The sequence below is a fragment of the Erinaceus europaeus genome, chromosome 17 (genome assembly GCF_950295315.1).
Source record: "Erinaceus europaeus chromosome 17, mEriEur2.1, whole genome shotgun sequence".
NCBI classification, from domain to species: Eukaryota; Metazoa; Chordata; class Mammalia; order Eulipotyphla; family Erinaceidae; genus Erinaceus; species Erinaceus europaeus.
Window position 1 is genome coordinate 61,457,924 of NC_080178.1, and position 27,924 is coordinate 61,485,847.

Sequence of the window (27,924 nt, forward strand, 5' to 3'; positions counted from 1 at the left end):
GGCTCCCCACCTGCAGGGGAGGCGCTTCACAGACAGTGAAGCAAGTCTGCAGGTGTCTATCTTTCTCTCCCCCTCTGTCTTCCCCTCCTCTCTCCATTTCTCTCTGTCCTATCCAACAACGACAACAACAATAACTACAACAACAATAAAAACCAAGGGCAACAACAGGGAAAATAAATAAATAAATAAATGTAAAAAAATTTAAATTAAAAAAAAAGTAAGAATTACTCATCAAGAACAAAAGGGTATACAAAGTTGGACCAATGAATCAACTTATTTCACTTCATAATATAAGAAAAGAGAATAATATGCGATTATCTTAATGAATACAGGAAGGGCTTTTGACAAAATTCAATACCTATAAACAAAAAAGATCAATGATGAGAAAATAAATTATACAGAAAACATACTAAACTGATAAAAAATTGTGTTGAAGATAAATTTTCATTAATATAGCATAAAAATATATCAAAACGTTGACAGTCAAATAGGAGTCAATTCCTTACAACAGAGTGAATTCACTTGGTCTTAGCAGGTGATCTGATTATTTACAGCATCAAGTATGCCTTCTGGCTGACTGTATTTGTATTTTTCCTTAGGGTATCATTAAAATGAATATTTTACGCAACGATTGCCACCTCAACATGCTTCACCTCAGAATGTGTCCAGAGACTTCACGTGTGGAATGACAACCCTTCAGCTTCATTACTCAGGTGAGACCTTTCCTTTTATAGTACACTCTAATTTCATCTCAGGTGGTTCACTTTCTAACAAAGTCCCATAACCTAGATATACACCAGTTTCTGTGAGAGAGAGCTTATGTTCACACGTATCCATAAACTACTGCAAAATATATACCTGAAAGCAGAAGTACACTAGAGTTTGCAGTGAATACCTCCCTAACACTTCCTCTCCACTATTCCAAGCTTTGGGTCCATGATTGCTCAACAATTTGTTTGGCTTCGAATGTTAACTCTCTTTTCAATCACCAGGTTCCAGATGCCACCAGGATGCTGGCCAGGCTTCCCTGGATTGAAGACCCCACCAATGTGTCCTGGAGCTCAGCTTCCCCAGAGACACACCCTACTAGGGAAAGAGAGAGGCAGACTGGGAGTATGGACCGACCAGTCAACGCCCATGTTCAGCGGGGAAGCAATTACAGAAGCCAGACCTTCTACCTTCTGCAACCCTCAATGACCCTGGGTCCATGCTCCCAGAGAGATAGAGAATGGGAAAGCTATCAGGGGAGGGGGTGGGTTATGGAGATTGGGTGGTGGGAATTGTGTGGAGTTGTACCCCTCCTACCCTATGGTTTTGTTAATTAATCCTTTCTTAAATAAAAAAATAAATAATAAAAAAAAAATGAATATTTTTTGCCTCAGGGTTATTGCTGGGACTCGGGTGCCTGCACTATTAATCTACTACTCTTGGTGACCTTTTTATTTATTTTTTTAATTACTGGATAGTACAGAGAGAAATTGAGAGGAGGGGGAGACAGAGAGGGAAAGACAGGTCAGGCAGTGGCAGATCTGGTTAAGCGTTCGTTCACATTACAGTGCGCAATAATGCAGGTTCAAACCTCTGGTACTACAGGGGAAAAGCTTCACAAGTGGAGGATCTCTCTCTCTCTCTCTCTCTATCTCTCTCTCTCACTCTCTCCCCCTTCCCTTTCAACTTCTGTCTCTGTCCAATAATAAATGAATAAATAAAAAATTAGCAAAGCCTGAATAAGGGCAAGAGACGAGCATACTTTTTAAATTTTTAATGTATTTATTTTCCCTTTCATTGCCCTTGTTTTTTATTGTTGTTGCAGTTATTATTGTTGTTGTTATTGATGTTGTCATTGTTAGATAGGACAGAGAGAAATGGAGAGGGGAGGGGAAGACAGAGAGGGGGAGAAAAAGTTAAGACACCTGAAGACCTGCTTCACTGCCTGTGGGAAGACAGAGAGGGGAGAGAAAGAGAGACACCTGCAGACTTGCTTCTCTGCCTGTGAAGCAACTCCCCTGCAGGTGGGGAGCCAGGGCCTCAAACTGGGATCCTTCCTCTGGTCCTTGCGCTTTGCACCATGTGCGCTTAACCCGCTGTGCTACCGCCCAACTCAAGTGACGAACATACTTTAACATTGACTCTTTAGTCACCATCAGGCCACCCCATCAGCTGGGTCCCTAGTCACGAAGTCCTGAAATTCCCAAACAGACATGATGGGCCTAGACCTCAAATAATTCCCTCTCTCTCAAATAAATCCTCTCTGGTCATCTCTATCATAGACCCCTTTGCGCCATCAATGTGGATCCTCTGAAGGGAGGATGGACAACATACTCTGTGTTCCACCTGAGGAAAATGGGTCCTGAAATTGGAACAACTTGGAACATTCCTACTCATGACCACAGAATATGAGCTCAGATCTACAGAGATGCAGATGTCACATAGGCTTCTAAGCTGAATATGGGCCCCAGCTCACTTCAAATTGATGGAGTTTATAGTCAACAATATTTATACACTTTTCCCATATTTGGGGGTTACTCTCTTCTCTAATCCAGCATTCTGGTCCTTTTTCCAGCCATGACATCATCTCCCCAGACAATAATTTGGGTCCACCTATATACCAGATGTCAGGCTCAGGGAAAAAAAAAAAAAAGAAAGAAAAAGAATAGTATAGTCATGGGCCCTTTGGAATATAACTAAAATAGGACTACTAACTATCTACAAAATGGAGACACCCCAATTCTTCATCTGAACTATTCCAGCCTTTAGGTTCATAATTAGTCAACAATTTGTTTGGCTCTGTATGTTAACTCTTCTTTCAGCCACCAGGTTCCAGATGCTAACATGATACAAACCAGACTTCCCTGGGCAGATGACCCCACCAATATGTCCTAGAGCCCCACTTCCCCAGAACCCCGCCCCACCAGGGAAGAGAGAGAGACAGGCTGGGAGTATGGATTGACCTGTCAACACCCATGTTCAGTGGGGAAGCAATTACAGAAGCCAGACCTTCCACCTTCTGCATCCCATAATGACCCTGGGTACATACTCTCAGAGGGATAAAGAATAGAAAAGCTATCAGGGGAGGGGAGGGGACAGTATAAGAAGCTCTGGTGGTGGGAACTGTGTGGAGTTGTCCCCCTCTTATCCTGTGGTTTTTGTCAGTGTTTCCTTTTTATAAATAAAAATTAAAAAAGAAAAACATATACAAAGGGCGGGGGTATAGCATAATGGCTATGCAAAGAGACTTTCATGCCTGAGGCTCTCAAGTCCCAGGTTCAATCCCCCACACTGCCATAAGCCAAAGCTGAGTAGTGCTCTGGCAAGAAAAAAAAAAAAGAAGAAGAAGAAAGAGGAGGAGGAGGAGGAGGAGGAGGAGGAGAAGGAGGGGGAGGAGGAGGAGGAGGAGAAAGAAAAACAAAAAAATTTTAAAAAGAGGGGGGAGAGAAAGATAAGACACCTGCAGACCTACTTCACCATTTGTGAAACAACCCCCTCCCCCACCAAAGGTGAGGGGCCAGGGGCTGGAACCACAATCCTTGCACAGGTCCTGTGCTTCATAATATGTGTGCTTAACCAGGGTAGCCACAACCTGACCCCCTTCAAATGAATTCTTATACACTGAAAACACTTTGGTTTGAGCCAGTAATAGAGTGCACCTTTACAAAGTGTTGCTTTAACATGTACACGACTCAGGTTCCAGTCAGGACACCACAGCAACAAAAGAAAGCATTGGTGTTGTGGTGTTTTGTCTTTCTCTCCCTAAAAATGAATAATACATAAATTTTGGTCTGACTATGGTGACCCTGGGCCAATTTGAAAAGAGCATAAGGAAAAATAATAGTAAAAACTTCTGATGTGCTATAAGTAAACCTTAAAGCAGTTATTTAAGAAGTATATGGCATTATTCCCTAGAAGGAGGCAAAGAAACCAAAATTTCGGTTCCTATCAAATGATAATGAGAATACGCTGTTTGTTACCTTTCTTCTGGACTCATTTCCTACATTCAGTCTTGAGCTTAACAAGTATTTATAGAGCACCTACTATGTACCATACATATTTTCCAGATAATTTAAAAAAAAAAAATACAGCAGTGATGGGGGAAAGCCAAAAAGCCCCACCCTTTTTTTTAAAAAAAAAATCTTATCTTTACTTATTTACTGGATAGAGACAGTCAGAATTTCAGAGGGAAGTGAGAGAAAGAGAGGGATATGGAGAGACACCTGCAGCCCTGCTTCACTACTTGTGAAGCTTTCCCCCTGTAGGTGGGGGTGGGGGCTTGAACCTGAGTCACTGTGCACTGTAGTGTGCGCATTTAACCCGGTGCGCCAATGCTGGACCTAAAATCTCCACTCTTAAAGAAATAGACAAAATACATGTATAAAGTATTGATTAACACATTCAATATATCCTGTTAAATAAGGATTCTTCTATGGAGAAAATGTAGTAAAGAAGGGAGGGTATGATACACTGCAGGAGTTGTGTTTTTGTGGTTGTAAAGGAACTATTGGGTTGACAAGAGATATTTTAATAGCTTTTCCAAGATGAAAGATTTCTCTTCAAGAAAGAAAGAAAAATCATTTGACATAATATTCACTACTACTATAGTGACTGCTGCTACCATATCTAACCAAGTATATATTTTATATACATTTTACTAACTACAGAAATACCCATTTAATATTTAGTTTGAACTATATGAAACTACTACTTATAGATGAAAATCAGAGAGCTTTATATAACTTAAATACACTGTTATTCATTCATTACTAATTCCATCAGTCTGTGGAACTTAATGAATGTATGCTTTGCTCTGTTTTTTTTTTTAATTAACTAATTAATTTTTCTCCAGGCTTATCACTGGGATTTGGCTCCCCTATGAATCCATGGCTCCTGGTAGCCTTCCCCCTCACCCCCTTTTATTTTTCTTTCTATTTCACTTGATAGGACAGAGAGAAATTGAGAGGGGAAGGAGAGATAGAGATGGAGCAAGAAAAGATACCTACAGACCTGCTTCACCAATCATGAAGTTTCTTCACCCTGCAGGTGGGAACAGGGCTTGAACCCCGGTCCTCGAACACGGCAATATGTGCACTCAACCAGTTGCCCTATTGTCCAGCCCCTCTGGTTTTCCTGAGTTCATCTTTTAAATTACTTGTCTATAATAAGGCTTATGCAAATACTTTAAAATTTTTTTTAGTATTTATTTTTTTCAATTTAACATTGGTTTACAATATTTTAAGATTTGAGGGATATAGATGTACACACACAAATGTGTGTGAGTGTATTTACAATTCAGTACATCTAACACCAAAGTTAGAATCTTTCGCCTATCCTAGTCCCATTCCTTCTGATAAGTGCCGTATTTTTTACTAATCCAAGAGTTACTTTACCTTTGTTTTTCGAAAGTTCATTTGTTTAATAACCTTTATTCCACATATGCAAGAGATAATATGAGAGTTGACTAAATCCTTCATTTACTTCACTGAGGATAGTCAATTATTTCCATCCACTTTGTCTCAAACTACATAATGTCATTTTCTCACAGCTGAATAACATTCCATTTAGTATGTATCTCATAACTTCTTTATCTGATCATCTCTTGATAGGCATTTAGTTTGCTCCCATATTTTGGCTACTGTGAATAAAGCAACTATAAACAGAGTCGTGTATAGCCTTTCAAATTAATGTTTATATAATTTTTGGATATGTGCCCTGGACTATTATTAATGGGTTGCATATTGTGTCTACTTTAATTTTTTTTGAATTATTGATTTATTTATTTTGGATATACACAGAGAGAAAATGAGGGAAGGACAGAAGGCAGGGAGGGAGCAGCAGCACTATTTCACTGCTCAAGAAACTTCCCCCTATGAGAACAGGGGTTTTGAATCCAGGCCCCTTAACACTGTGATGGGTTCACTCAACCAGACGCACTACCACCACCACCACCCCATTTTTATTTTTTAAAGGACTCTCCAAATCAGTGCCTACAGGGGCTGCACCAGTGCTATCACTACATTTTCCACCACATCCTTACCAGTACCTGTTTCCTTTTTGTTAATGTCGGACGTTCTCATGGGTGTGAGGTGGTAACCCACTGAAGCTTTTAATTTAATGTTTTAATCATTAAGTTTCAGGTGTACCGCATTATAATCCAACATCTGTATGCATTACATTTGACCGCTAATAAAAGTCTATCACTGTAGATTTTATCTGGGGAATGTTATGCATGTACAAACTATTGTATTTACTGTTGAATGTAAAACATTAATTCCCCAATAAAGAAATAAATTATTTTTTAAAAAAAGTCTATCACTGTAGATTTCATTCGCATTTCTCTAATAATAGTGTTAGAGTATTTTTCCCTATGCCTGCGGGACATCTGTATCTCTTTCTTGGAGAAATGTCCTTTTTTATGACTGTTAATTATTTTAATATCTCATAATTTTTTCCTTTATTAGGGGATTCATGTTTTACAGTTGCCAGTAAATACAACAGTTTGTACATGTATAACATTTCTGCTTTCCACATAACAATACAACCCCCACTAAGTCCTCTGTCATCCTTTTCCAGGACCTGTACTCTTGCCACTCCCACCCCCACCCCACCCCACCCCACCCCCAGAGTCTTTTTCTTTGGTTCAGTACACCAACTCCAATCATAGGCAGAAGTTCAAAAACAAGATCAGAAGAGAAACATCTATTTAAATCCACTGTCTGTTTTCTTATTGGATTGTCTTTTGCTGCCAAGTTGTATAGATTTCTTTTTTTTTCTTTAAGTATATAAAGAAAATTATATATATATAATTTTATATATATAATGTACAAATATGTTCTTGCAATTACTAGATTATCTTTTGATATTTGGTAAATTTTCTTTCTTTTTTCTCTTTTTTTCCTTCCTCCAGGGTTATTGCTGGGGCTCAGTGCTAGCACTACAAATCTACTGTTCCTGGTGGCCATTTTTTCCATTTTATTGGATAGGACAGAGAGAAATTGTGGAGCGGGGGTGGGGGGAGAGTGAGATAGGGCCCTGCAGACCTGTTTCACCACCTGTGAAGTGTTCTCCCCTGCAAGTGGGGAAGAAGGGGCTTGAACTCAGATCCTTGGGTGGGTCCTTCCACTGATACTATGGTCACTTAACCAACTGGACCACCACCTGGCTCTCTATTCAACGAATTTTCTAGAGTCTTTTTCTCATAGGTTCTCAAATACTACATTTTCATGAATATTTACTCGACTCAAAATTCTTTATGCAATTCCATATTGTTTTTATATAGCATGCCAGCAGGCTTTCTATTTGCAGCATAGCTCTCCACTCTTGTGTGCTCAACAAGACAGTCTCAATCTGTGTGAGTTTCCCAATCACTTACACAGGCTACAGTTATTTTCACCCAAGCATTTCTTGGTTGGAAATGGGACTTAGATGGTAATACTGGCTTCAGTTGCAAGCCTTCAATTCAAAGGAGCCCAAAAGGAGTCTCTGTGGGAAATGAGGGTACTTCAGTCACCTCGTGAGGTTTCCTAAGAACAGAGGTTAAGACATGGAGTCTCTCCTCTGCCCCTAAGCTGCCCAGCTAGTAAAATCTATCCAATGGCCCACTTCCCCTCCACCAACCACCACCCATGCATTCACCCACTTTCAGAGAATGGTATGTCTTCCAGGTTAAGCTGAATGTACTGGAGTGAGGTTTTACACTGGCATGTAGTTTTTTGGAGTTATTTTAGGCAAAGGGAGCAGTCCTGGGGGCTATTCTGTTGTGGCCTTGCCTCCAAATACTTTAAATTTTTCAGTGAGAACTTAATTTGAGGATCCAGATATTATTTTTAGATACATAATTCATCACACAAATTTCAACAAGTTATTCACAGATATGTGGCTTCATTCTGAGAAAAGCTCAATTTATTATAATGTCAACTATTCTTCTTATAAAGATGGAATCTCCATTCCAAAATTAACATCCTTCTCTTCACTAGAAAGAACATAAAGCAACCTCAAATCATATTAATATCTGCAATATGTCCATTTTGGATTGAAATATCTATTTCTATGAAACTGTCTCACTAGAAGAATCTTTTCCAAAAGAGAACACTGTCCATAAACCACCCTATTAAATGCAATCCAAGTAACTTAAAAATTCATCTACTTAAAGTATCAATAGATTAGTCCTGAAAGTTTATTTCTTTTTCTTCTGGAAGCTATTTTTCTTTTGCTATATAGTTCATGTCTAGAGTTCACATTTATAGGACATTAATAAAATAGCTTTTAATTATTTTCTAAGTAATTGCAAGTAATCTAGAGTTTCATCTAGCAGAATAAGGCAGGCTCTTTGTAATTAATATTATTAGCAGATGGGGAAGTGTATTATAACTTTTAAATAGCAGCAGAAGTCTTAGGGAAACATTAAGAAAAAGGGGAAAAAGAAGAAAGGAGAACTCATGTTTTAAAAAGTAATCTAAGACGAGTACAGTAATCATTTTTAGAAAATCAAGGAGTTTAAACTGGTAAATAAAAAAGAAAAAAACCTACCAGACCATTGCTTGTAGATGTGAGTCTTAGTTTTTCTTCAATTTCCTTTCCTATTTTCTGAACGGTTACCTGAGTCTGTTTAATTGCACACTGGGCTCTATGAAGCCTAGAAGTAAAAGTTGTAGAAAAGCATAAGCAAGTTCATTATAAACTTTCCTTGAAGAACCAAAGTCAGATATGTGACTAAGTTAGGACAAACATAATAATAAACATTAGCCCCAGATCACATCAAATTGATGGGGTTTACAATATTTATACCCCTTTCCCATATTAGGGAGCTACTCTCTTCCCTGATCCAGCTTTCTGGACCTTTTTCCAGCCATGACATCATCTCCCCAGACAATAACTTGGATCCACATGCAATCAGATTTCAGGCTGGGGGGGGGTGAGGGGCTAGTACAGTCACAGGCCCTTTGGAATAGAACTATAATTGGCCTACTGGCTACCTACAAAACGGAGACCACCCCCGCTCCCAACTCTTCATCTGCACTACTCTAGCCATTAGGTTCATGATTAGTCAACAATTTATTAAAATTTATTAAAATATGTTAATTCTCTTTTTTTTTTTCAGCCACCAGGTTCCAGATGCTACCATGATGCCAACCAGACTTCCCTGAACAGACAACCCCACCAATGTGTCCTGGAGCCCCGCTTCCCACCCCACTAGGGAAAGAGAGAGACAGGCTGGAAGTATGGATCGACCTGTCAACACCCATATTCAGCAGGGAAGCAATTACAGAAGCCAGACCTTCCACCTTCCGCAACCCACAATGACCCTGGGTCCATATTCCCAGAGGGATAAAGAATAGGAAAGCTATCAGGGGAGGGGATTGGGATACGGAGTTCTGGTGGTGGGAACTGTGTGGAGTTATACCCCTCTTATCCGATGGTTTTTGTCAATGTTTCCTTTTTATAAATAAATTAAATTAAATAAATAATGAACACAAGCTGATAGTTTCAGCTCTTGCTACCATGTTTACTATAAAATAAGGTCATACAAAATGCTCTAAAAACACCCTTCCTGTACCTGCCCAAATGCCTCTACTATGTTGAGAACTAACATGAAGTGACTTAAGAAAATCTGTTTGGATCCTATAATTCTGCAAATGTAGAACTGACGACCAGAAAAACTAAGTGAATTGCTTAAGTCACCAAGAGAACATCATAATTGCTTATCAAGACTGAACATTATTTGTGAATATCCAGAAGGAAGAAAAGATTCTATAACAGTCCTAGTTAAAAATAATAAATTAAAGGAGACACAATTTTAAATAAGGGATATTTTAAATTTTAAGCTGTTGTTTTCTATATAATGAGTTGGCTTTTAAAATTTTGCTTTTATGAGAAAGAGGGAGGGAAGAGAGAGAGAAAGTGATTGAGAGAAACTGAACTTTGCCATATGATGGTGCTGAAACTGGGGTCTCTGGGGCCTCCAGCAAGCATACATACAAGTCCAGTACCCTAACACTGAGCATCTTCCTGATCCTTAGTTTGCTTTTCATATTTTTTTTGGCCTTTTTGTCTTCAAATATGGTTTGCATCTTTCTTACATAAAACATTTACATATTAAGAATGATCAGAGTGTAGGGGGCTGGAAGAGACCCCCACCCAATATGAAGCCCAAGTTTAAGCCCCAGCACCACATGAGAGAGCCAGGGGATGCTTCAGGCTGCAATCTCAATCTCTCTCTCAATCTCTCTCTCTCTCTCCTTCTGAAATAAAATAGTCATCTTGTCAGACAAGTAACTGAATGTGTGAGCCCACCTCCCCAAAAAAAGGTCAAACTGTATTTATTCATAGATGATGTGATATTTTAAAAAAGATTTTATTTATTTATTAATGAGAAAGATAGGAGAGAGAAAGATCCAGACATTATTCTGGAACATGTATTGCCGAGGACTGAATTCAGGACCTCATGCTTGAAAGACCAATAATTTATTCACTGTGCCACCTTCCAGACCACAGGTGACATGAATTTTCATGTAAATAATAATTCACAATCTACAAATCAATTATTACAATCATTAAAATCGTAGAAAACAAGGTCAACATTTAAAAATTCAGCACATACGTGCAGTACATATATGCATCAATAAGTTTCACAATCTCAAACCAAAAGCCCAACCCAAGTTTCAGGGGCTTTATTTGGCAGCAGCTAGAAAGCTTGTTTTACTATATATAGAAAAAAATATATAATTCAAGAGATTATCTTGTATAATGTAACATATTCAAGATAACATAGTATTGGCATAAGCACATAAACTACCAGATGAGTTCTCTTTAAATGAATATTGCTTGAAACACTGAATAAACATAGGAACATTTAAAAGATGTCATTTCCTACTTCACAGCACATTAAAAAAATCCCAAGGAGATCACAGTAAATATAAAAGCTAAAATCATAAAAATCTAGAAGAAAACAAGAAATTATATTGTAACTTTGTGCTACACAAAGACGTCTTAGAAAAGTCACAAAGATCCCTAATTAGATAAAAAAAAAAATGGATGAACTGAACCCCATCAAATTTTTAAAATTTTGTCTTTTAACTAAAGACACCATCAAGAAAATATAAAAGGCACAGAGGATAGAATTGAATCCTCAAGCATAAAATCCTGAGTTCAAATCCTAGCATCATATGTGCCAGTGATGGTCTGGTTCTCTGTCTCTCCCTGTCTCTCAAATAAGTAAATAAATAAACATTTTAAAAGAAAACATAAAGTAGCAAATAATCTGGGAGAAACTGTAAAATACCAGCTGACAAAGGATTGTGTATTAAGTATTTCAAGAAGTCCAGGTAAAAGTAGGTAGCATAATAGCTCTGCAGAGACTTTCTTTCATGCTTGAGGCTCTGAAGTCCCAGGTTGAATCCCTTTTGCCATCATAAACTAGACCTAAGCAGTGCTCAGGTTAATAATAATAATAAATAATAATAAAATAAATTCCTACAAATCAGTAACAAACAAGCAAAAAGCAACCCAATTAAAAATGGGCAGCAGACTGAAATAAATACTTCAAAAAAGAATGGTCACTATGCATCGGAAGTGGTGTTCAACATCTAAGTCCTATGAAATCACAAATTAAAACCACAATAATGATGTATGTCATGGCATACCTGTATAAGTAGATAAAATTCCAGTGACAACATCTACTTGTACCAAGGATGTGGGGGACTGAAACCTGTCTGCATTGCTGGTCAAAGTGTAAAACTAGTACTATTATTTTCATAAGATGTTCCTTACAATATCAAACATACATCTAACATATGATCCAGTGTTTCTACTCCCAGGCACTTAAATCTTATATCAGTTTTAGAAGTTCATTGTGCTATGGAGCCACCCTTTATATCAATTTTACAAACCTGATCAACAATGCTAGCTTGAAAGCTGTCCTGTTTATGATGTTTAATTTTATTAGCAATTTCATGGCATCAATACCTCAGCACACAAAATTATGATAATACACACTAGAAAGATTCATGATATAGTCTGTACTTTGAAAAATTGCTTGATGGTTATTGAAGGTTTTGTGAATTATCTTTTAAAAAGTAGCTCTTATTGCAGCTACTTTGCATCAAATTCTCTTGCTTTGTATGTAACTATGTATACACTCTACTGATGTACCCAGTTCTCTCACAAAGTGCTTTAAAGCAAGAAAAAAGTCTTCGTGGTTCTCGCATCTATATCCATCTCTAGCTCCACAACTCGATATTCCCCACCTTATATGCTCAACTCCAGAAATATTGAACTACTGACAACCCTCTAAGCATACCCTCATCTCTTACTTTTGTACATTAGCGTGAGCAGTTCATTCTCTCCCTCTCCCTCTACCTCTCCCTCTCCCTCTCCCTCTCTCTCCCAACGATAACCACCATAGTTTGGTGTGAGCAGTTTTATATGCCTTTAAGTTTTCCCTGTCTCCTAACAGATAAGCATACTTTCAACCATTAAGAGGCAGTTTCGTGTAACCTCTTCTTCAAAGGGCTTGCCTGAGCACTCCAGACAAGTTAAGGCAATCCTTCCTCTGGAAATCTGCCTCACCACATATACGTCACCACTGTAAAGATGACAGAACTGCATTTGACAGCAACAATTTATTGCCTTATGTGTTGCCCAGTTACTAGACTTTTCTAAGGAGGGAAAACCCTCATTTTAAAATATACATTCCACTGCTATAAATCCCAGAATGTAGCACAAAGGAAGACCTCAGAAGATTTTTGGGGACAAATGTTGTCTAATATCTGAATATGAAAGTATAGTCCTACGGTTTCTCATCTGAAGTAATGTCAGTGGGCAGGCAATTAGGTTAGTGAGATAGTTTCCTATACTTAGAGCATCAAAATATTTCATTCAAAACAAAAAATTCTAATGCTCATTCAGACAGACAAACAAGCAATTTTTACCAAAAATGTTATCAGAATTTTAACACCAATAGGCAGGCATTATCAAGCCATAGCAGAAATCAACAAAAAGTCCTGTTAACTTTAAAAAAGGGAAAATGTTGCCTAAAACTCACTGGTACTATGCAAACAACCTTGTCAGATGGTAAAAGCTTTAAAAATAAAAATGATTCATGACCATAATTAATGTATGACTTCAACTATTTGGCTCTCACCGCCCCAGACACTTTCTGATCTTACCTTAGGGGCTTAAAACACACAGACAGAGTCACATTTCCTCCAATCTTCAGTGTTATCCAAATAGACTTTCAGAGCCCCTGCTATATCAAGACAGAACTAATAACCTCCTCCCCACACCCCTTCAAACCCAACAGGAGAATAAAATTTTGAAGTGCTTAGGCTTTTCAGCACAACCTGGGGCATCCTATCCTAATTCCCCTAAGGGTGAGGAGGTGAAGAACTAACGAGAAGAGAAACTACTGCTTTACCTCCAAAGCAGCTAGCTAGTTTCAGAGGAAAGCTTAATTTTGCAGATTAAGAAAGGACAGAATGGAAAAAGAAATATACATTGTCTAGTCACCTGAGTGATTGGTTCATACCAACACTTATTTTATTTCCCTTGAGTGGAAATAAAATTCACCATCACTGGACAGGGGAAGAGTGACCAACTAGCTTTCTGACAGGTTTTCTGGCTACAGAAAAATAGAAGCATCCCTATTACAAAAGATGAACTGAGGTAACAGTAAAATTGAAGCTTAGCTAAAATTACTTACTTTCAGTTTTGAATACAAATAAACATAGAAGGCAGTATGTTTAAAATATTAATAGACTCAGACCTTGCCAATCAAATATTAACAATACTTAGTAAAAGAGTTAGAAAATGATTTTTTTGTCTATATACTTTGATCATATCACATCTGAAATGCAGCACTTTACAGATAGAGAATGGAAAACCAGAATACCCAGAATGGCAGCAAAACACAGCTCCCTAAGGCTTTCAAGGGAAGCAAAAAGGAAGAAGAAAATAAAATATGACACTAGCACCCACTGAAATACTCAACCACTAATAAATGGCACTGAAGCCCACATTCATGAAATTAGATTTTTAGTCTGAAGGTACTAGGAATCCATTCTAAAGCTTTAGTTGGGGGTCTGTGGAAAACAGTCTGGAGAGAGAAAATCTGCAGCACAGCTCCACTGCTCATGAAGCTTCCTCCTTTTGGGTGGAAACCAGGGGCTTGAACCCTGGTCTTCGAGCATGGTGATTTGTATGATACATCAGGTGCAACACCACCCTCCCACAAGAACTCCATATTTTTAGAGAGTGAAGAAGGAAGAGGGAGAAAAAGATAGAGTAAGAGACACCTCAGCACCACTCTACCATCTGTGGAGCTCCCCTACATCACCCAACAGTGGATCCTTACCACTAGTTTCCAAAGCTGAAGAAATATCTTTTTAAAGAGCACTTAGTTAAAACTGTTACAAACATGAGTCCCAGTTTAATGCGCACACCAAGTAATTTACTGTGTGTTCTTTTTTTCTCATTATTCTCTGATTCTACTCACACTATACTTCCATCTAAATCTGCTGCTGTATTTTTTCCCTTTTGTCTTTGCAGCAGACACAATTCTAAAACATTCCCTCAAGTTCTCCCCCCAACCCAATTCCATCTACTTGCCCTGTATAGTACCCTCTTGATGTTAACAGGATTTGTGAATATAAGGAAAAACTTGTATATGCAACTTTATAAGGTTATAGTATTTGGGAGCTGAAAGTGAAGGATATAACTAAAGACCCAGATTATTTGACTCTACTTACTAAAAAAGATAACAGCCTAGTATTATAAACTGTAATGTGGCTATCACCACCATTCCTTTATTGAATTCACTAGCCCCTAAATGTAACAATAATTGGAAATGGTACCTTAAGGAGGTTTAAAAAAAAAGTTGTGGTCTGGGAGGTGGTGCAGCGATAAGGCTTTGTACTCTCAATCATGAGGTCCTGAGTTCGATCCCCGGCAGCACATGTGCCAGAGTGATGTCTGGTTCTTTCTCACTCCTCCTATCTTTCTCATTAATAAATAAAATCTTAAAAAAAAAAAATATCAACAATGAGGTCACATGGGTGGGTCCTAATGGGATTAGCAGTTTTTCAAGAATAAGAAGAGATAAATCTTTGCCTTCCTCCTTATTCCCAGATTCTATGAGAGCCACCTGCAAATCAGGATCACCAGAAACTAAATAATACTGGTACCCTGATCTCAGACTTAGTCTCTAGACATAGGAGACCATGAGCAGAGAACCCAGGTCAGTTTGACTTTGGGTCTGACCTAAAACATCAGTTTAAGCTACTAAATTAAGCATCAACAGGAAACAAATACTCTTTCTATGCAGATCTTAACTACTTTTTCTTTCCAGGCCCGCTCAAATATGATCTCCTTATGATTTCAAATTACAGTGTACATTATCACTTTAGTTAAGATAACACAGTCATTGGGACTCGGGCATTAGCGCAGTGGGTTAAGCACAGGTGGCACAGAGCGCAAGGACCAGCAAAAGTATCCTGGTTCGAACCTCCTGGCTCCCCACCTGCAGAGGAGTCACTTCACAAGTGGTAAAGCAGGTCTGCAGGTGTCTATCTTTCTCTCCCCCTCTGTTTTCCCCTCCTCTCTCCATTTCTCTCTGTCCTATCCAACAACAATGACATCAATAATAACTACAATAATAAAAAAAAAAACCAAGGACAACAAAAGGGAATAAATAAATATTAAAAAAAAAAGATTTCAGTGTTTAAAAAAAAAAAAAGATAGCACAGTCATTTTATAAATCTTCAGTTTAATCCTTATCTGACCATAGTCAGCATACTTTTCATTTACTCTTTCATCCTCTCTTCACACTGAGCATTTTCCAAACAGTAAGTTTGGTGCTGAGAGCAATGACACTGGAAATAGTCCCCGATCTTTAGAAATACACCATTTATTTACAGAGCATCTAATGTGAGTCTTCCCTGTATAGGTGATGGGAATATAGAGCTCAGGTACAGTTCTTAATGGGGAAATGGGCATGTAAATAATTATAATAGAGTGCTACATGTGATAGAGAAATAGTAGCAGTTGAGCTACTATTAAGCAGCATATCTTATTCTAGAGATAGGGTTGTGTAAGGATTAATCAGGTTAAAGAAGAGAAAGATATACCAGACAAAAGGAAAACCAAAACACAAAAGCAGGAGGAAGGGACTGAGTGATGGCTCACCCTGTGGAACACACACGTTATCATGCACAAAGAACTGGGTCCAAGTCCCCAGTAACCACATGGGAGCACCTGTGGTGTCAGGGGGAGGCGGGAGAAGAAAGCTTCACAGGCAGCAGAGAAGTGCTTCTCCTTCTCTCCCTGTCTTTCTACCACTCTGTCTCTCACCTGTTATCAAAAAAAAAAAAAAAAAAGAAAGAAAGAAAGAAAGAAAGAAAGAAAGAAAGAAAGAAAGAAAAGAAAAAAAGAAAAAAAAAAAAAAAACAGGCTGGGGGTATAGACCCACCCATGTCCAATAGGGATGCAATTATAGAAGTCAGGACTCCCACCTTCTACACCCGAAGAATAATTTTGGTCCATACTACCAGCAGGAGAGAAATGATAGGAGGAAGATGATCAGAGGGCTCTGAACTTCAACTCCATCAGATCCTGGAGAGAGAAGTAAAAAAGGTAGGCCATTTGCAAGTAGTAATAGGTGTAGGTGTGACTTAGAAAGGAAGAGAAGGCAGGGCCATAGGAAAAAAATGGGCAAATATACACATATAGACAGATAGTTGTAGAAATAATAGTCAACTCATATCTGCAACCTTAGAAGAATTGCTGTGGCTTCTAATGGAGGGAATGGGGCACAGAACTCTGGTGGTGGGAACAGCATGGAATTATAGCCCTGTCATCTTATATTGAGTCACTAATAAAATTAAAAAGAAATAAAATAACTTTAAATTAAAAAGAAATAAAATAACTTTCTTTACATGCTTTAAAAAAAAAGTCACCAGGAATGATGGCATTGTGCAGGCACCAAGTTTCAGTGGTAAAATGAGAGGAAGGTAGCCCAGCATCTCCAAGAACTGCCAAGTTAGCAAAGCTGGGCACTGGGTTGCATGAGAGGCAAGAGATGAAGACAGAAAGGTAGGCAGAGGACAGACAAAAAGGTCAGGGAGTTCTCTCCCAAAGCCAGGGTATATGATTTAAGTGGGGAAAGCTAACCAAGTGTGTATTTGAAGATTTGATCTGTAATGTGAAGAGATCAGGGTATATCCAGAACAAAACAACTCCAAAGTTAGTTTTGGAAGAGAATTAAATCAAGCAGAAGGCCAGAAGTAGTTAAAATTTTCTTTGGGAATACCCACTTATCTGAGTTGTGCCCTCCTCAATGGCCCGGATGAGCTTAGTTCTATCTAGATGAGCCATTATCTGAAAGATGACAATCATCTTTCACTGCCTTTCACCAGCCAGCGCTGGATTCCACATTCCTTGGGAACCTAGACCTGAAGCTTATTAGTGTTTGTGCTCCTGAACTAGCCTGTCTTCCCTGCAGCAGATCTCAAACACTCCCTCCCATTCCTTGAGACAGGAAGGGTCCAACTCACTCTTCTCTTAAACCCTTGAAGCAGTAGATGCTCAATAAATAAACATTTATTGACTTCTTTTGATCCTGCTTTTCTTAGATTCTGAAATATTAGCTGACAACTACACTCACAGTTCATTTTAAATGTATCAAATACAGAAAAGCAAGAGACTCTTGTGCCTGAAACTCCAAAGTCCCAGGTTCAATCCCCTTCACCACCCTAAGCCAGAGCTGATCAGCACTATGGGGTAGGGGTGGGGGAAAGATCCTGGGAGGGACTGAGAGATAACTGACTCAACAGAGGCCCTGGGTTTAAGTCCCAACACCAAATGAAATCATCATGAATAAGGAAGTAGTGTCATAATATCACTCCTCTCTCTCTGTTTGCCTCCCTCTCCTTCAAGAGAAATAAGAAATAAATAACTGGAAAGGGAAGGTTACTCAGCAAGATTCTGGGCTCAACTCCTGGTGTAAAATTAGAGAGAGAATGAGAAACCACCATGAGAACATATTTTAAGCTTTGAAAATCATGTATTATTAAAGTAAAAGTTCTGATTATTCAAATCCCTCCTTAAAGAAGTTTATAAAGATTTTTTGTTTATTATATGAAGGAGAAATTGAAGCACCACTTTGACATATGCAATGCCAGGGACTGAACCCAGGGTCTCATGTTCTGCACTCTTATTGAGTGAGTCATCTACCAGTCACAAAGAATAATTTTTATTAAAAAATTACAGCAGTAGTCAGGGAAGCACCACAGTTGACAGTATTGGAAACTCAAGCATGATGTCCTGAGTTCAATCCCTGGCACCACTTGTGCAAGAATGATGGTCTGGTTCTCTCTCTCTCTCTCTCTCCTTCATGAATAAATATTAAAAGGGAAATTCAGAATTATTTGTTTGTAAACAAAGCAAAGATCTATCATTTTCACTTTCAATATTACATGTCTTATCAACATAGACTAACTTTAATAAAAGATTTTGTTTCATATGAAAGGAGACTATCTGATGACAGAGAAACAGAGAAACAGAGAGACAGAGAAGACAGAGTACCACTCTGGAACAAGGGACACCAAAAATCAACCAGGAGTCTCAGGTATGCAAGTCCTGTATACTCCACCAGCAGAACTACTTCCCTACCTGCAAAAAAGCCCAACTTTTTTTTTTATTTTGATTTAACAATGTTTGACAAGATTGTAGGATAAGAGGGCTACAATTCCATACAACTCTCACCACCACAGTTCTGTATCCTATCCCCTCCATTAGAAGGTTCCAGAATAGTATGGACCCAGAACCATTCATTATGAGATGCAGACGGTGGGAGTTATGGCTTCTGTAATTGCGTCTCCGTGGGACACGGGCATTGAGAAGTTGATCTATATTTCCAACAAAGGCTAACTTTTTCTTGCAGTCCCATTTCACTAGTTGTGATCACTAGACAGACTATTCACTAAAGAGTCCACTTTTTTTTCTCTCTTTTTTTTTTAACTCATCTATCTTCTTCTCATTCAGTTAGTTTGGAACTCAAGTATAAGACCCAGCTAAATTTTTGTCTTGAATTTTAGGGTGAACTGAAATATATGTTTAGATACTTCCAGTTCCAAGAAATCTTATAAACTGATATGAAATGATCACCATCTCTACAAACTTCACATAGCCATTGTGTTTGCTTTCTCAGTTTTCAAGATTTGTATAAATTTTCAGTATCTTGTCCCAAATTTAAGTTTATAATATTGTAAAGGAAAAAGACATGCTTCCTGAGTTCACTACCATATCCCTAGCATAATGCAGTTTCTAGCACATAGTACTCAACCAACCTTTGGCAAGGAAATAGATAGATGAATGAATGAATGAATGAATGAATGAATGAATGAATGAATGAATGAATATACCATACTAGATCAACAACAGAACCTTATACCACTGGAAATTTCCCTCTAGGTTAATAACAAGTCACTAAACACTTATAAATAGTTCTGGTTTCACTATTATCTAGCTTATAGTTTCATAATCTTATTTAAAGTTATTAAAGCTTTTGTTACATAATCTGTCAAGCACCTTACTTGAAATTATTACCCTGGTCTACAAATCTAATTAGCCTTTCAAAATGGAAGCATAAGTCAAAAACTTTTTTTTTTATTGCCACCAGTATTATCACTGGGGCTCAGTGCAGGAAGTTGGTGTTGGTGCTAAAGAAAAGCATGCATGAGACAGCAGTGTCATGCAGGTCTTGATCACAACCAAACTGTTGCGTATTTTGTTTATTAACCAGAGCACTGCTCAGCTCTGCCTTATGATGGTGCAGGGGATTGAACCTGAGACTTCAGAGCTTTAGGCATGAAAGTCTCTTTGCATAACCATTATGCTATCTCTTTCACCCTATTCTGGACTTTAAATGCATGAAAAATCATTTCTGTCTTCACAGCACCTACTGTGGTCCTGGACACATGGGAGTCAAAACTTGTTGATAGGTTTATTAAATATGATTGCTTCCCAAAAGCCTTCTGTTCTACATTCCTCTGTCTAGACTATGCACATATTTGAGAGGAGTTCATAGTCTCATGGTAACTGCACCAACTAAGACAGAACACTATTTCTATTTAGGAAATTAACATAACCTCACACAAAAAGTACATGGTAGCATCGTGGGTGGGAAAATTCTATTGAAAAGACAGTAGGTGATGTGAAGACGTGATAATGAGTATCAGGTCTAAGCAAGATGAGCCCTCAAAAGCTAGCAAACAGCACCAATGAAGCAACAGCTACAGAATAATAAACTCTTCAAGTGTCCAATTTACATATCGAATAACCTATTTAAGGCAAAAAAAATACATTTGGCTAAAGAGCCGAATAAATCATTTCCAGATTTTTCTATAATACCATCCACTTGCTAAAATGCAAGTTTAATTTAAAAGATAGTCATTGGGCAATGAACACACTTGAAGAAGTACATAGAATACTTCACAATTAGAAACCAAGATAGGGACAAGCTACAATATAAGTAAAAATGTAAAATTGAAAAGAATGCTACACACAGCTTTATGCCAAGGAACTTAAACAACACACAGGAAAAGTACTGATAAACAGCTTTCTAGCAAGTTATAAATTGCTGAGTTTTCTCAGTAGGAGGTGGGAAACCTTGGTGGATCAATAAACACAAGAAAATTAAAGGTAACCAAAGGGTAAAATCTAGGGACTTGGGGCTCCTGCAGGTGCTGATAGTTTTATAAGACCTGTAAACTGGTTTAGGAACTTCTACTTTCTTTCTTAAATCCTCACTTGAGGGAAACCAGCCATCGTACAAGAAACCCGACTATCTTGAAAATGCTGTATCTGAGGAAACAAGCTGGCTAAGAAGTGGAAAGGCTGCTTGGAGAAAAAGAGAGACACAGCCAGTCTCCACTGTTCCAGCCACCCCAGCTGAGGCATCAAACACATCAGTGAGGAAGCACCCACAAGTCCCACCCAGTTGAATCTTCCAGTGATGATAGCCACCACAGCTGTCACCAAATTACAAATACTTGAAAGGCCTCAAGGGTAAACCACCCAGCTAAGCTGAAGGCATCCCACAGACTGTGAAAATCTGAGGATAGCAAACTATTGTTTTTAACTGCTGTGTTTTAGGATTATTTGACATATAATAATAGAACGCTCAATGAGGAGAATCTGGCTTATGTAAAGAGGTTTAAGAAGCAAGAGTTAGACAGGCAGGACCCAAATGGCCTGTGTCCACCTCCTCCCAGAAACAGCAGCAAAGTCATAATACATGATACAGCCTATGCCAGACAGACTTCCTATAGCAAAAGACAAAAACAAAACAAAACAAAACAAAAACCAAACCTAAATATCCAGACAGAGGGACACAGCAAGATGCCCTCTCAAGAGAAGAAAATAGCTCTTCCACATGAATGACAACCCACAGAAAAGACCTACAATGTAGGGGACACTAATCTGGTAAACAGGGGGGCAAGCTGGACCCTAATCCTGACACCCCAGTCCTATCCCTCTAACTCTACAATAGCACAAAATGAGAAATTAAAAGCTATAAAGGGGGGAGTCGAGCGGTAGTGCAGTGGGTTAAGCACACGTGGTACAAAGCACAAGGACCGGCCCAAGGATCCTGGTTCGAGCCCCCAGCTCCCCACCTGCAGGGGAGTCGCTTCACAGGCAGTGAGGTGAAGCAGGTCTGCAGGTGTCTCTCTTTCTCTCCCCCTCTCTGTCTTCCCCTCATCTCTCTATTTCTCTCTGTCCTATCCAACAATGATGACATCAACAATAACTACAACAACAATAAAAACAACAAGGGCAACAAAAAGGAAATAAATAAATAAATATTTTAAAAATTAAAAAAAAAATTTTTTAAAGGCTATAAAGGGGCAAAGACAAGTGGTCACGCAAGTCCTCTGGACTACAGGGTAGAAAGCCAGACCTCTGAGGGACACCATAGCTGAATTCAGGGGATGGGTTAGGGAGCTTTCTTGTCTGCTCACAAACAGCATCTGTTCCCAGCCAGACCAAGTGTGAAAAGCACTGTAACGGGAGTCGGGCTGTAGCGCAGCGGGTTAAGCGCAGGTGGCGCAAAGCACAAGGACCGGCATAAGGATCCCGGTTCGAACCCCGGCTCCCCACCTGCAGGGGAGTCGCTTCACAGGCGGTGAAGCAGGTCTGCAGGTTGTCTGTCTTTCTCTCCTCCTCTCTGTCTTCCCCTTCTCTCTCCATTTCTCTCTGTCCTATCCAACAACGACAACAACAATAATAACTACAACAATAAAACAACAAGGGCAACAAAAGGGAATAAATAAATAAAATAAATATTTAAAAAAAAAAAAAGAAAGAAAAGCACTGTAACCACCAAGAAGGAGGCTTCAATCACATGTATGATCTGAAACCCTGCCCATGCAATGTAATAGCTATTGAACACACACAATTGCAAATTCCTGGTCCATACCCAGGATTCAACACAGACCCTCCTCCACACACACCCCAACCCAGACCCAGATCCTCACACCAAGGTGAACATGAGAAGACGGGAAATTACTGTCATTGTTGGATCATGACAGAAACAAGAAGAAAACCCTAAATTCAACAGAGTTATGTAAACTTTCTATATAGGACATCAAAATTATGGCCCTAAGGCTGCTCACCAAAACGAGAAGTTCAATGGAAGAAAACTTCAACAAAGTCAGCTAACTTCTGAGAGAAGTCGAAACAGAAATTAGATGGATAAAGAATATAGTAGCTGAGCTAAAGAAAAGAAAAAACAGTGGGGGCAGGGAAAGTCCACCAGCAGAAAGGCAGAAGCGAAAAACTGAAATGGGGAGAGGAAGGAGAGAGCAGAGAAAATTCAGGGAGTAAAAATGAAAAAGAACTGGAAAATAGGGAGTTGGGCGGTAGTGCAGCGGGTTAAGCGCATGTGGTGCCAAGCGCAAGGACCGGCATAAAGATCCCGGTTTGAGCCCCCGGCTCCCCACCTGCAGGGGAGTTGCTTCACAAGCGGTGAAGCAGGTCTGAAGGTGACTGTATTTCTCTCCCCCTACTCTACTGTATTTCTCTTCCCCTACTCTCTTCATTTCTCTCTGTCCTATCCAACAACTACAACAATAATAACAATAAGGGCAACAAAAGAGAATAAATAAATATTAAAAAAAACAACTGGAAAATATAGGAGAGTTGTGGAACAGCACCAAGGGGAGTAAAAATAGCTGCATCATACCTGGATTTCAGGAAAACAGAAATGGATAGACTCTTTACTTGAAGAAATGAAAACTGAGAATTTCCCCAAACTGAAGTAGAGAGACCCTCAGATGCAGGAATCTCTCTAAGAGTTGTAAATAAAAGAAATCCATCTCTCAGACTGAAGACTATTGGGAGGGGGCACAGGACTTTGGTGGAGCATGCAGCGACTTCCACACACTATATGGATATGAAATCAGACCCCTAAAATGTATAATTTTGTAGAATACGTTAAATTGCTAATAAAATGTTATTTTTCTTTTTCCCGTCTCCTCAGTCTTCTATCCTCATGGATCTCCATACACATCTGTGATAAGCTTCTCATCAGAGAGCTAAAAAGTTTAAATTAAATCAAAACCTAAGCTGACTGGGGCACATAATAACTAAATTGGCAAAGATCAAACATAAAAAATTAAAGGGCTGGGCAGTGAAGCAGCCCATTGAGTGCACATGGTACAATGCACAAGGACCCACCTGCAGGGGCTAAGCTTTCACTAGCTGCGAAACAGTGCTGCAGGTGTCACTCTTTTCCATCTTTCTTTTCCATCTTCCTTTCCCCTTTAAATTTCTGGCTTTATCAGATAGATAGATAGATAGATAGATAGATAGATAGATAGATAGATAGATAGATATAAGAACTATGAAGACTGCAAGGGAAAGACAATACTCCTCTACAAAGGAACTTCCATAATACTATTGGTTAGTTACTTAAGAGTGTTATATAATTCTAATTATTATCACTGCTCTTTTAAAGACAGTTATTTACTCCTAAATAGGAAATTCCTAAAAGGAGGCGGCACTATCCCAAACACTTTGGGGAATGCCTACAAAACTTGTGGGACAGTCTCCAAATACCCACAAGAATGACAAATTTCTACCTTTGCTTAAGGATTTGATGTTTTAGAAATCAATGAAATTGGAGGCCGGGTAGTGGTGCATCTGGTTGCACAAGGACCCGGGTTCAAGACCCCTGTCACCACCTGCAGGAGTGGTGAAGCAGTGCTGCAGGTATCTGTCTCTCCTTCTCCTTCTCTATCTCCCCCTACCCTCTTGGTCTCTGGTTGCCTCTATCCAATCAATAAAGACAATTTTTTAAAAGAAATCAATGTAATTAATTAGGGATAATGTTTTGTAAACTCGATGGTCACCTAGATATGAACTAGATGACCTTATAAGTGAAGAAAAAACTGAGTAGTAAGATTTTTTTTAAAAAAATGTTAGTTCTAGAAGTAGGTTATAGATGCTTATTATCAATTAAGGTCATCTTGCTAGTCAAAGGACTAGGACAATACTAACACTAAAAGTAGCTATTTAGATAGTGGGACTCAATACTGTCATGTTTAAGTGTGAAAACAGAGCCCAAGGGCTAGGGAGTTGTATAGCAGTAGTACATGGCATTTGCATTTGCATGTAAGAGGTACCAGGCTTGTTTCCTGGCAGTGCTCTGGTGAAGAGGAGAAAAATGGGATGGAAGAGGGGGATCAGGCAAAAGAAGAAAGGGGGGAGGAGGAGGAAGAAGCAAAACAATAAACAAAATGAAAATAGAACTTCACTTAGCTTAAGGGTTTTACTCAAAGCTGAGACACCCAGAAAGCTAGAAATAAAACCTAATATTCCTAAAGTTCAATTTAATTCTCCCTCTATACACCACACTGCCTTGTTGCCCTCTTTGCCACCGTTATATGCTGTATGTATACTTGTACAAATGATCTTTTGACTTGTGTCAGAAAGTTAAAAAGTTGCTCCCACAAATTGAAATGTTTTTGTGGATTCCCCTATTGCCAAGACATGTGACTATCTTTGCTCATTTGGGGTTTTGGAGTAATGTTTCAGAACTGGCTTAACTAATGTCTGTTTGGCCTGCAATCTGAAGAAAATGAGCAAATAGAGAATTCCTTCTAGAGTGACAGTTTCATTAGTTGTAACTGGAAACAAATTAAAATTATTGTTGGGCCTCTGAAGACATGTCTCTACCTGCATACAAATATTTATACCTCTTGAAGCCAAACCAGTGCAACTCTCCCATCTCCTCCCTGTTCATGACCAGTCGTCCCTCATATTCACAAATGCCTCCCAGTGAAGAAGGTGAGACTTTACAGTGTCACAGCCTTTAAACTAAAGACATATGAGCTCTCCTGACTTCTATAGAGGCACGCACATAACAATATGGATGTCACTAGCCATGTGTACATTTTTACATCTGCAGATGTTATGTGGAGGAGATTATTTAGTAAGGACAACTTGCTATAGGAAAAGTATCTTTTGGAAGTCAACAAATGTGGTTCAAACTAAGTTCTACCAGTTTAAGAACTATGATTTAGGGGGTATTATTTAACCTCTCCAAATTCTGAGTTCTCTATGGAAAGGGATCAGTTCACAGATTAACCTTTTAAACTTTTGTTTGACTATGTCTGGAGTATAGTAAGCTTTCAGTAAATTTGGCTCAGTTTATAAGTGAATGGTCAAATATGAAGAAAGGGAAGCAATAAAAATGATATTATGCTAGTAAGATAAGGACCACATATTTCGCTAAAATGGAGAGCAAAGTCATTTTTCACTCCAACGTTACTGCTCCTCAGGACATCAATGTCTTTACAATCAGTATAACTTACTCTGTTTCTAGCAAAGATAGAGTAACAGAACATTCCCCAAACCTAAGAAAACACAGGAAGCAATGGTTATCAAGACAATGGCTAAAAGGTTGAGGAACATCAACTGCCTTGCATCACAGTCCAGTGTCATAATATATGTTAAATTATTATGTCAGCTTTAATGCTTCTTTTTTTATCTTCCATTTCTCTATAAAGTTTTGCATGACATTTCTCAGCAGATTTTCACTGTGCCTGCAGCAAGCAGCATCACTAAATTGCAGCTTTTAATCTACTACGGACTTGTAGGCTAGCTCATGATGATTTGTAGAAGGACATACACAGTGCAAGTCAACAGTCAACAGTTACTGAATGAAGTCTCAGCCGGGGGTGGGGGGTAGGATGCATAAAATGCTTTGTTGATATGACAAAATTAATTTTGGCTGCTTGTGTTAACTTTTGATGATGGCTTGTTATAAACTAAATACATAAGGAAACGTGATAGTAAATAAGTTTGTGTGGTTTTTTTTAATGATGGGCTAGGGGCATGACCATTGTTTCCTGTGTTTTCTTAGGTCTGGGGAATGTTCTGAGTCACTCTGTCTTTGCTTGAGAGCCCAGCTATGCCACTTCCCAGACCATGTAGTTTTCATTTTCTTTGAAGAAAGAGAATTGGGGGGGGGGGGGGGGGAGAGAGATATAAAGAGAGAGGTATCAAAGCAAGATCTCACTGATTCATGAGTCCTTTTTTTTTCTTTTTAATTATTATTAGGTAGATATAGACAGAAATTGAGAGGGGAGGGAGAGATAGAGAGGGAAGGAGATAGAGAGACACCTGCAGCCCTGCTTCACCACTAGTGAAGCTTTCCCCCTGCAGGTGGGGACCAGGGGTTTGAACCCAGGAACCTGCGTACTACAGTGTGTGCGCTTAAACAGGTGCACCAGCTCCAGGCCCCACTATTTGTTTCTTTCTGCCTGCTTTTATGTGGTGCTGAAAGTTAAGCCTATCTAAGACATGCCCTCTACCACTAAAGGCCCAGAGAAAGGGTTAGAAGAAAAATAAAAATAAAAGCAGCTATCCTCTCCTCTACAAAATTTCCTGTGACATCTTGAGCCTCTTTTCCCTGTGCTCGCAGAAAAGGGAAGAATGAATTGCCTTATTTTTCCATCCCCAGCACATAGCACAATAACTAATAGAAAAGCAGTAAATAGCTAATGAATGAATGAACAAGAATGACAGCAACAGTGCACAAGGACCCAGGTTCAAGCCCTAGGTTCCTACTTACAGGGGTAAAGCTTAAAATAAAACTAAAGCCAGTTCTATATTTGAGAGATAGGATTTTTAAAAGGGAAACAAAAAAAATATATAATGAACATCAGTGTTTATATTCATACCATGCAAACTACATCTCACCAAAAAAAAAACTTCATTTTCTCATTTGCTCTCTCCCAAAAAGTCTTTCACCACCTTCTATAGCTAGTCTAAACTCAGTATCAGTTCTGGGCTGACTTGCAGATGCCAGCACATACTGTGCCTGCTGAGAATATTTTTCAGAGTGGTGAATTTATTTATGTATAAACAACATTTCACATCTATTCAAGTGACTCCATAGAGTAATTCCACATGACAACTTTGTCTACCACCAAATCTAGTTACATTTAAAAAAGAAAATTACAGTTTGGAAGCAAAACACTGAGAAGTTAAGAGTTTCTAAGTTTTCAGGGGACAGCTGAATGCTGAAGCATCAAAACTGGAAAGACTAGTACACTGTGAAGTGCATTTTTCCTCTGAGCAATGAAGTAAACTTTCTTTATCTGACTGCTCTTTATAAAATGTCTATAAAATATAAAAGACCTCCACTCAGCATATTATTCTACTGAAGTGCACCCTTTTAAACAAAACAGAGAAGGGTGGGGAAAAGATGGTTGAATAGAGACACACCACATATCCCTCCCTGACTTCAATAGCAAAGCCACAACAATGTATTTAAACACACACACACACACACACACACACACACACACACACACACACACACACACACACACACACACACATAAAGGAATAGACTTTGTGGAAGGGAGGACT

The 27,924-nt window shown here is 38.8% G+C and overlaps 1 protein-coding gene across 1 annotated transcript in view; it reads right to left on the reverse strand.

Annotated features, from left to right (window-relative positions):
• UVRAG (UV radiation resistance associated) overlaps nucleotides 1-27,924 on the reverse strand; it is a 304,494-nt gene that overhangs the window by 155,860 nt on the left and 120,710 nt on the right. Inside the window, exon 7 of the mRNA XM_007520229.3 lies at nucleotides 8,521-8,626. Within this exon, the coding sequence (XP_007520291.1) occupies nucleotides 8,521-8,626 (106 nt within the window). The remainder of the gene's footprint in view (nucleotides 1-8,520; nucleotides 8,627-27,924) is intronic.